Source organism: Entelurus aequoreus, linkage group LG28 (genome assembly GCF_033978785.1).
Source record: "Entelurus aequoreus isolate RoL-2023_Sb linkage group LG28, RoL_Eaeq_v1.1, whole genome shotgun sequence".
Classification (NCBI taxonomy): domain Eukaryota; kingdom Metazoa; phylum Chordata; class Actinopteri; order Syngnathiformes; family Syngnathidae; genus Entelurus; species Entelurus aequoreus.
In genome coordinates this window covers 35,932,387-35,944,404 of record NC_084758.1, presented here as the reverse complement: position 1 = coordinate 35,944,404, position 12,018 = coordinate 35,932,387, and the positions used below count along the sequence as shown (strand labels likewise).

At 34.9% G+C, this 12,018-nt stretch overlaps 1 protein-coding gene across 3 annotated transcripts in view; it reads right to left on the bottom strand.

The window, feature by feature from the left end:
* The window catches only part of LOC133645195 (relaxin receptor 1-like), a 152,799-nt gene extending 141,280 nt beyond the window's left edge, over positions 1 to 11,519 (bottom strand). For all 3 annotated transcript variants that reach the window (XM_062040058.1, XM_062040059.1, XM_062040060.1), the window contains exons 1-2: positions 11,394 to 11,519; positions 6,668 to 6,805 (exon numbers count right to left, since the gene is read on the bottom strand). In XM_062040058.1, coding sequence (XP_061896042.1) covers positions 6,668 to 6,805; positions 11,394 to 11,514 — 259 coding nt within the window. In that variant the 5' untranslated portion in view covers positions 11,515 to 11,519. The remainder of the gene's footprint in view (positions 1 to 6,667; positions 6,806 to 11,393) is intronic.
* Between the last annotated feature and the right edge of the window lie 499 nt (positions 11,520 to 12,018).

The window sequence follows — 12,018 nt, the reverse complement described above, 5'->3', positions numbered from 1 at the left end:
CGATTTCTGAGTTGAATCGCAAAATGGATATCATCTTGGAGAAGTTTGCCGAGAAAGAATAATTAAATTGGAATTGAGAGAGCCAGCACGGACACAGAGCAGGAATGTCATTGTTTGGACTGCTCGAAGAAAAACAACATCTTAATCTACGATTTGACTCCCTCGAATGGCCTTGATGCTATCGGGAACAGGCTGTTCTGAAGAACTCCTTCGAGGACTCCTCAAAGATGGACGCTTCTGACCTTCCTTTTTTTCCAATAACACCTGGTGTCGAACATTGAGATCGGCCCCAGTCCACAAAGACATTTCAACATCTCACCCAAGTTAATACATGCACGCACCCGCCCCTCCCCCAATCAACGCCTTCACCACTGCTTAATTCCTCCGGGGTTGTGGGGGCTGAGTAGCGCTTTATAGCGGCAGCCGGCTCCCAGGGTCCCAACTCCCCCCTCCTCTGTTGAGAGTTGTTGTGATTACATGTATCATGTTTATGTGTGCCACGCTATGTGAGGTTTTTTCCTCGGACTCAGTCTGGACCCCTCCTAAAGTCCAGCCTTAGGCTGATATTTTTTTTACTCTTCCCCCTTTCCCAATGTCACCTTTTCCCCACCTTTTTAAGGAGCGCTGTAAGTGGCTGATCGGTTGGCGGTCCCGTCTTGTCTCCCTGTAACGTATGTCTGCTCTTAGTGGGACTGTGCCCAAAATGTCATTTCAGTTCTTATGTGTCTTGTACATTTAAGAATGGACAATAATAAAGCTGCTGTCTGTCTGTCTGTCTGTCTAATACTAATCGCCACGTTTGGCAAGGCGTGTTTTAAAGCAACACTTGAAGCGCGGCGTTTCCTTGTTTAAAGCGTCACCTTTACCTTTAGTTTTGAAGCCCAAATACCTCCATAATGTACTTCACCACACTCTTTATTAACCAGGAGAATTGTAGTTTTTTGCCATTCTTCCTCTCCAAGATGTTACTGCTTGTATGCACTTTGTGTGTGCGTTTTGACACATTCAACATCATGCACCTCGGCTCTCGAAAGACCAGTACCGGTACTTTTCAAAAGGCAGTATAGTACCGATTTCAATCAATTAGTATCGCAGTACTTAGTACTTTATTAGTACCGGTATCCTGTACAACCCTAATATACATCTGGGGGAGCAGCACCAGCAAAAGGGACTCAAACCAGATTGACAAACTGATCCGGAAAGCCGGCCAAACTATTGGCACGCAGTTGGAGGTGTTTGTGTCAGTGAGGGACAGGAGGACACTGGACAAAGTGTTTGTGTCAGTGAGAGACAGGAGGACACTGGACAAAGTGTTTGTGTCAGTGAGGGACAGGAGGTCACTGGACAAAGTGTTTGTGTCAGTGAGGGACAGGAGGACACTGGACAAAGTGTTTGTGTCAGTGAGAGACAGGAGGACACTGGACAAAGTGTTTGTGTCAGTGAGGGACAGGAGGACACTGGACAAAGTGTTTGTGTCAGTGAGGGACAGGAGGACACTGGACAAAGTGTTTGTGTCAGTGAGGGACAGGAGGACACTGGACAAAGTGTTTGTGTCAGTGAGAGACAGGAGGACACTGGACAAAGTGTTTGTGTCAGTGAGGGACAGGAGGTCACTGGACAAAGTGTTTGTGTCAGTGAGGGACAGGAGGACACTGGACAAAGTGTTTGTGTCAGTGAGAGACAGGAGGACACTGGACAAAGTGTTTGTGTCAGTGAGGGACAGGAGGACACTGGACAAAGTGTTTGTGTCAGTGAGGGACAGGAGGACACTGGACAAAGTGTTTGTGTCAGTGAGGGACAGGAGGACACTGGACAAAGTGTTTGTGTCAGTGAGAGACAGGAGGACACTGGACAAAGTGTTTGTGTCAGTGAGGGACAGGAGGTCACTGGACAAAGTGTTTGTGTCAGTGAGGGACAGGAGGACACTGGACAAAGTGTTTGTGTCAGTGAGGGACAGGAGGTCACTGGACAAAGTGTTTGTGTCAGTGAGAGACAGGAGGACACTGGACAAAGTGTTTGTGTCAGTGAGAGACAGGAGGACACTGGACAAAGTGTTTGTGTCAGTGAGAGACAGGAGGACACTGGACAAAGTGTTTGTGTCAGTGAGGGACAGGAGGTCACTGGACAAAGTGTTTGTGTCAGTGAGAGACAGGAGGACACTGGACAAAGTGTTTGTGTCAGTGAGAGACAGGAGGACACTGGACAAAGTGTTTGTGTCAGTGAGGGACAGGAGGTCACTGGACAAAGTGTTTGTGTCAGTGAGAGACAGGAGGACACTGGACAAAGTGTTTGTGTCAGTGAGAGACAGGAGGACACTGGACAAAGTGTTTGTGTCAGTGAGAGACAGGAGGACACTGGACAAAGTGTTTGTGTCAGTGAGGGACAGGAGGACACTGGACAAAGTGTTTGTGTCAGTGAGGGACAGGAGGACACTGGACAAAGTGTTTGTGTCAGTGAGAGACAGGAGGTCACTGGACAAACTGCTGGCCATCATGGACAATCCTGCCCACCCACTCCACCTGACAATTGGGGGACAGCGGAGTTCATACTCCAACAAGCTCCTTCAGCTTTGTTCCATTCAAGAACTCCTTCATTCCACACTCCATCCAGCTGTATAATCACTCGCCATACAGCAATAGATGATATCTGTCTATTACCTCTGTGGTCCCCAACCTTTTTGTAGCTGCGGACCGGTCAACGGGGGATATATATATATTTTTTTTTTATAAAGAAATACAATCATGTGTGCTTACGGACTGTATCCCTGCAGACTGTATTGATATATATTGATATATAATGTATATATTGTGTCTTTTATGTTGATTTAATAAAAAAATAAAATATATATATATTTTTTTTAATTTCTTGTGCGGCCCGGTACCAATCGGTCCGGTGGTTGGGGACCACTGTATTACCTGACATGTGAGCTACCTCTCTTTGTTTATAATGTTTATGTTCTGCTGGATCTACTCTCTATTTTATGCTGCAGCTGTTACATATACTGTAATATTGTACATGCTCATTGGGATTTATTTCAAATATTATTGAAAAATATAATATAATATATTAGTAAATATTATATACTGTATATATAATATGTAAATATTACATGTATGTTATATTGTATATTGCTACTATGGTACATTTTTAGTCTAATTTATACCTTTTGTTTTTGCCCTTATTTTGTGTCCTTGTGTGCATTATCCTTTCCATCCTTATCCTTTCCATCTTTTGTAACTGAGCTACTGTGTGGAACAATTTCCTTTGTGGATCAATAAAGTTTGATCACGTTTTAGTCTAATTCTATATATAAACACACACACATTAGTGTTATTATTGGCTTTATTTTAACAACAAAATCTTAGTGTACATGAAACATATGTTTCTTATTGCAATTTGGTCCTTAAATAAAATAGTGAACATACTAGACAACTTGTCTTTTATTAGTAAGTAAACAAACAAAGGCTACTAATTAGTCTGCTGACATATGCAGTAACATATTGTGTCATTTATACACCTATTATTTTGTCCACATTATGAGGTAAAAGTGGTAGAAAATAAATTATGAATCTACTTATTTACTGTTAATATCTGCTTACTTTCTCTTTAAACATGTTCTATCTACACTTCTGTTAAAATGTAATAAATTCTTCTGTTGTTTGATACTTCACATTAGTTTTGGATGATACCACAAATTTGGGTATCAATCCGATACCAAGTAGTTACAGGATCATACATTGGTCATATTTATAGTCCTCATGTGTCCAGGGACGTATTTACTTTATATATATATATATATATATATATATATATATATATATATATATATATATATATATATATATATATATATATATATATATATATATATATATATATATATATATATATATATATATATATATATATATATATATGTATATATATATATATATATATATATATATATATATATATACATATATATACATATATACACATATATATATATATATATATATATATATGTATATATATATATATATATACATATATATACATATATATATATATATATATATATATATATATATATATATATATATATATATATATATATATATACACACATATATATATATATATATATATATATATATATATATATATATATATATATATATATATATATATATATATATATATATATATATATATATATATATAATAGATATTGCCAGTCACAATTAACTTGTGCTCAGCTGGGAAAATAAGTGTATATATATACTTATTATGTTATCCATTTACCTAATATTATGAACTGTTACAGGCGTAATCAATAATTATGCTAATATTAAAAATGTAAGTTAATAGAATGTGGGGATATAAAAAGCAAGTGTCGTCACACACCACAAGGGGCACCTGTCAGCCACGGCGTTTTTTGCTAGGGAGCCACTTCATGGAAGAATCCTCATTTTTGACCTTTTTTGTGGAATTTCCATTGGCCTGTGGAGAACTGGGACAACAGAGACTCTTACCAGGAGGACTTTGAGTTGGATACGCATACGCGGTACCGTGAGTACGCAGCTGCGGCTTCCAAACATTTGATGGCTTGCCCGTAAGTGCGTGTCGCTATGTGCATGTCACGTACGTAACTTTGGGTAAATATATGTGCTGTATGAACTTTGCGGAGGTGAACGATACTTTGGGCTGTGGGATTGAGTGTGTTGTGCGGGTGTTTGATTTGTATTGGCGGGATACCGTGAGTACGTAGCTGCGCTTCCAAACATTTGATCGCTTGCTATAACTAGCTCGAGCTAGGAGCTAGGAGCTAGCATAACAAACACCTAGGTGTTTGTTATGCGGGATTAATTTGTGGCATATTAAATATAAGCCTGGTTGTGTTGTGGCTAATAGAGTATATATATGTCTTGTGTTTATTTACTGTTGTAGTCATTCCCAGCTGAATATCAGGTCCCACCCGTGACTCCTTCATTTGCGTAGTGGCAGAGACACCCGGAGAACTTGGGTGCGTTTGTCACAACATAATATCCATTTTTTAAAAAGGAGAAAATACTATGACAATAAAACTATTTTACTTGGTATCATTACAGTGGATGTTCGGTGTAGATCCACCTATTGCATTTGTTTACATTTAGAGGTATTATAGTACCGAATATGATTCATGAGTATTGCGGAACAATACTAATACCGATATACCGTACAACCCTAATACACATATCTACATATATACATGTTTTTAGCTTCTTTTTTACAAATAAAAAATATAAAATGGCCCCCGCATGCGTTGACTTTTTAGTAACAAACAGTTGACAAGCCTGGTTTAGAGTTCCAGTGAATATGTGAGAAATAGCTAAAGTTCCCAACACTGTAACATTTACTGGTCCAGGGGCCGTACTTATCAAGCTTCTTAGAATGACTCCTAAGAAGTCTGCTAAGAGTTGACTTAAGAGTAAATAAATTCTTGGCTGAAAGCTGCACTTCAAAGTTAGTTATCAAGCGTCTTACTCACACTTTCAGCGAAGTGTAGGACTGAATCTTAAGTGTCACACTCAGAGCTGAATTACGACATTACTATGTGCCGTAAACGCAATTTTAGGTGACGTCATTTCTGTGTCCATAGAAATGACCAATCACGGAAGGGAATCCCTTGTCTAAGAATAAAGAAATATCTTGGAAATATTTAAGTGGACAATGGGAGTGTATATTTTGACAATAAACTACAAAATAATACAAAACAAACTAGTCCCCGCCGGCAATCACGCTACCGCTCCCTCTCTTCTCTCGCCCACACACTCACTGACGTCACTCACCTCACGGCCACACACATACGCTACTGTCATAACATTTTCTTTCCAATTCATTAATTAGGCAACTCATTTGAAACTGGTGTGGGTGGCTCTATATATACTAGCCCACTGCAGACACATGCAGAAATCAACAAGGAATCGGAAAGTATTAAATCTGTGACAAAAATAATATCCGCTCTGTCTAAACGATACCGTTTGATCAGCTGCTCGTCATCAAAAAAAAAACAACCTTGTTCCGTTCCCTGAACGTTGGCGCACGTCTCTCTCGCCTCAGTGCCACCCCCTGCTGGCAACTCCTAACCACTTAAGACACCTCTGAAGGTCTCTTAAATATGGTGGAGAGTAGGAGTGATTCTTAGACTTAAGAACGTTGATAAAAAGCTTTTATTCTTAACTTTGAGAGTAGGACTAAATTTCGCAAATTCTCAGGACTTAAGTGTAAAATGGCACTCTAAGAAGCTTGATAAGTACGGCCCCAGGTGTGTACAATCACAGCTCATGAGCATTGCACACACAAAAGGGCATGCAGGGTTTACAAAAAACACTTTTAACCAGTCTAAATTCCAGCATTGAGGCTAAAAAAAATTGTGGAACCTCCGACATTTTTTCAACATCAATGGAAGATAATAGAATATTTAGGATTGTGGAACAAAAAAGGGCTGAAGTCCAACCTCTGATTGACTCCTCTTTTATCTTGCAACATTTTCACCAGCTGTAGTTCATCAACCCAACAGGCTTCAACATTGGGGAGGTGGATAAAAAGCTGTGGCGGTGTTAATTCCCTGCAATTGTTCATCCAAGTGTGTGGTGGGATCGCCCACACGCCACAAACACAATACGCTGAAACAACAACTCACCACAGTTCTCCTCGTCCGCTTGGTTGCCGCAGTCGTCGGCGCCGTTGCAGTGCAAGACTTGTGGGAGACACTTGGTCAGGTTGCCGCAGGGGAAATATCCCAGTGGGCACGTGGACGCTTCTTCTGTCACGTTGGACGCTGCAATGAAGGAAGGAAGCAGAAAGGTGATTGTTAGAAAGACACCATCTAATACAATCAAAACACTTTGAATAAAGTCCAATAGAATTGCAATTCAAAAAATAAAATACAATTGCATAAAATAAAATCAAACACAATTTCATAACATAAAACTGCATAGGAAAAATTTTAATTGCATGAAATCAAATTACATTCAATGAAATGTATATTTATTTTTCTAATGAAGTTTCATCAAATTGCGTTAATCTTAAGAATAAGATTGCATGTGACACATTTTTAAAAACCAAAAAACAATTGCATTTAATAAAGTTGAATCACAATTAAAATAATTTGCATAAAACAAAATAAATAAACACTGCATAAAGTTTAAAATAAAATGTTATTAAATAAAATTGCACTAAATAAAACAACAAAACTGTGTTTCATAAATACGTACAATAAACTAAATACAACAACATGAAATAAAAAGGCAAACAATAAAGTGAAATAGCATAAAATGAAATGTAATTTAATACAAAAATAAATTGCATTTAATAAAAATTAATACAATTACATTAAAATAAATAAAAGGGCATTAAATACAATTGCATTAAACATGAAATTAATTTGCATTTTTTAAAGTTAAGTACAATTCCTAGAACTAAAATACAATACAGTTGAATTAAATACAATTGCATAACATAAGATGGTATGAAGTTTGCATGAAATAAAACGGCATAAAGTAAAATTGCATAAAATGTTGAATGAAATACAATAGCATCTAATGAAGTTACATACAATTGCATGAAATAAAACAACTAAACTGTTTGATGGATACACACAAACACATTCAATGCCATAACATGAAATAAAAATGCATAAAATAAAGTAAAATTGCATAAAATAAAATTTAATTTAATAAAGTTACATTAGTTGCATGAAATAAAAGAAATTGCATTTAATAAATAATTTATAAAATTACATTAAAATAAAATAATGGCCTGTAACAAAATTGCATTAAACATGAAATTAAATTGTATTTAGTAAAGTTAAATACAATTTCTTAAAATAAAATACAAAAAAATGGTAATTCAATACAATTGCAAAACATAAAATGGTATGAAGTTTGCATGAAATAAAACGGCATAAATTAAAATTGCCGAAATTAAAATTGCAGAAATTAATGTTGAATCAAATAAAATGTCATCTAACGAAGTTTAATAAAATTGCATGAAATAAATCAACAAAACTGTTTTTTATAGCTACACGCAAAAACATTCAATGCCATAACATAAAATACAAATGCATAAAAAAAAATAGAATTGCATAAAATAATATTACATTTAATACATTTACATTAGTTGCATGAAATACAATAAATTGCATTGAATAAAAATGAATACAATTACATTAAAATTAAAAATAAATGGCATTAAATACAATTGCATTAAAAATTAAATTAATTGTATTTAGTAAAGTTAAATACAATTTCTTAAAATAAAATACAATAAAGTTGAATTAAATACAATTGCAAAGCATAAAATGGTATGAAGTTTGCATGAAATAAAACGGCATAAAGTAAAATTGCATAAAATAATGTTGAATGAAATACAATTGCATCTAATGAAGTTACATACAATTGCATGAAATAAAACAACAAAACTGCTTTCGATAGATACGCACAAATACATTCAATGCCATAACATGAAATAAAAATGTATAAAATAAAGTAAAATTGCATAAAATAAAATTTAATTTAATACAGTTACATTAGTTGCATGAAATAAAAGAAATTGCATTTAATAAATAATTTATAAAATTACATTAAAATTAAATAATGGCCTGAAATAAAATTGAATTAAACATGAAATTAAATTGTATTTAGTAAAGTTAAATACAATTTCTTAAAATAAAATAGAAACATTTTATTCAATACAATTGCAAAACATGAAATGGTATGAAGTTTGCATGAAATAAAACGGCATAATTTAAAATTGCAGAAATTAATGTTGAATCAAATAAAATGTCATCTATCCATCCATCCATCCATCTTCTTCCGCTTATCTAATGAAGTTAAATAAAATTGCATGAAATAAATCAACAAAACTGTTTTTATAGATATACGCAAAAACATTCAATGCCATAACATAAAATAAAAATACATTAAAAAAAGTAGAATTGCATAAAATAATATTTAATTTAATACACTTACATTAGTTGCATGAAATACAAGAAATTGCATTGAATAACATTGAATACAATTACATTAAAATTAAAATAAATTGCATTAAATAAAATTGCATTAAAAATTAAATTAATTGTATTTAGTAAAGTTAAATACAATTTCTTAAAATAAAGTACAATACAGTTGAATTAAATACAATTGCAAAACATAAAATGGTATGAAGTTTGCATGAAATAAAACGGCATTAATTAAAATTGCATAAAATAATGTTGAATGAAATACAATTGCATCTAATGAAGTTACATACAATTGCATGAAATAAAATACAACTGTTTTCGATAGATGCGCACAAACACATTCAATGCCATAACATGAAATAAAAATACATAAAATAAAGTAAAATTGCATAAAATAAAATTTAATTTAATACAATTACATTTAGTTGCATGAAATAAAATAAATTGCATTTAATAAATAAGTTATAAAATGACATTAAAATAAAAAAAATGGCCTGAAATAAAATTGCATTAAACATGAAATTAAATTGTATTTAGTAAAGTTAAATACAATTTCTTCAAATAAAATGCAAAAAAGTTTAATTCAATACAATTGCATAACATAAAATGGTATGAAATTTGCATGAAATAAAATTGCATGAATTAAAACGGCATAAATTAAAATTGCAGAAAATAATGTTGAATCAAATAAAATTGCATCTAATGAAGATAAATAAAATTGCATGAAATAAAACAACAAAACTGTTTTTTATAGATACGCGCAAAAACATTAAATGCCATAACATAAAATAAAAATGCATAAAAAAAAGTAGAATTGCATAAAATAATATTTAATTTAATACATTTACATTAGTTGCATGAAATACAAGAAATTGCATTGAATACAAATGAATACAATTACATTAAAATAAATGGCATGAAATAAAATTGCATTAAAAATGAAATAAAATTGCATTCAGGAAAGTTAAATACAATCTTAAAATAAAATACAATAAAGTTGAATTAAATACAATTGCAAAATATAAAATGGTAATAGGTTTGCATGGAATAAAATTTCATGAAATAAAACGGCATAAATTAAAATTGCATAATATGTTGAATGAAATGAAATTGCATCAAATGAAGTTAAATAAAATTGCATTAAATAAAACAACAAAACTGTGTTTTATAAATATGTACAATAAACATAAAATACAATAGTGATGGGTTGATGAGGCCTCATGAAGCGTTTCGACACATTGCAAAACTGTATTGATACTGTGTCACTAAATACTGACATCTGCTGGACATTAAAAATCCCTACAGGCAACCTATGGACCGACTCAACTGACACTGATTTGATGACCTATAGTATATACAATAATATAAACCAAGTATTTCATTTAGGATTATTTCATATCTTCATTTAAATAAAAATATATTTCTATCTTTTTTAGATACAGTCAAATAATGTGAACATGTATCGTGACTAGGATGGTAGAAGGTGGGGATTGAACCCCAGTAACCAGCAACCCTCTGGCACGGCCACTCTACCAACTTCGCCACGCCGTCATTCCTATACCTTCTCTAGTAACAGTAGTGATGGGTCCTGCAACACAGATGCATCGGCGCATGCGTCGAGCTCATAGAGCGAAACCCTGTGTCGGTGCGCGTACCGCTTTTAGAAAGTCACGTGACCGATCATGAGCTGCTTTGGTCACGTGACCGATACGCGAACTGTATCGCACTGACGCCTCCTCTGTGCCCTGTGAGCAACGTTCCCTCTAAGGTGCGCGCCTGCGCAATTGCGCAGTGCTCAAGCGTCCTCCGCGCACACCGTGCGCCGCACAGCCATTATATGCCGCGCACCAAATCAAACCCATCTGAATTTTAAACAAAATAAACACATTTATTCTGTGTCATTTTGAAATGCAACTTTGAGTGACAGTGACAACAAGCGGCCCTAACGGTGTCCGTCAACACGCATTGCGCCGCTTCCTAATAAACACAGTTTGGCGCGCAGGCGTCAGTGCGATACAGTTCATGAGCGGTCACGTGACCAAAACAGCTCGTGTTCGGTCACGTGACTTTCTAAAAGCGATACGGGCACCGACACAGGGTATCGCTCTATGAGCTCGACGCATGCGCCGATGCATCGGTGTTGCCGGACCCATCACTAAAATACAATATTATGAAATAAAGGTGCATAAAATAAAGTGTAATTGTTACGGCTGGGTTTACGCAGCTTGCTGCGCGGTTCGTTCTCCCGGGATGCAAACGGACGATTCCGGACATGACTCGCAGGTAGGAACGTATTTTAATCTTGGAAAAACAACGAAGCACCAAAAACAGAAAAATAGGACTAAAGAAGAAAGTGCCGATCGAACTGGATGCTAGCTTAGCATGAGTTAGGAGGCAAGCAACTTACGTAACAGTGGCGTGACGCAAACAAAGAAGTGACCGGCAAAGGCAGGCTTGATTAGTGTCTCTGATTGGAAACAGGTGAGCGTCTCGAACACAGGAGGCAGGTGAAAATAATACGTAACCATGGTGACTAAACAAACTCAGGAGGTGCACAAACAGGAAATGAGGAGTCCAAAAAAAACCAGAAAACACAAAACATGATCCGGACCACGGATCATGACAGAAATAGCATAAAATAAAATGTCATTTAATACAGTTACATTAGTTGCATTAAATACAATAAATTGCATTTAATAAAAATGTATAAAATGACATTAAAATTAAAAAATGGCATGAAATAAAATCCATCCATCCGTCTTCCTCCGCTTATCCGAGGTCGGGTCGCGGGGGCAGCAGCCTAAGCAGGGAAGCCCAGACTTCCCTCTCCCCAGCCACTTCGTCCAGCTCTTCCCGGGGGAGAAAAAATTACATTAAACATTAAATTCAATTGCATTTAGTAAAGTTAAATACAATTGCTTAAAATAAAATACAATAACGTTTATTTAACAACAATTGCATAATATAAAATGGTATGAAGTTTGAATGAAATAAAATTGCATGAAATAAAACAACACATCTGTTTTTTATAG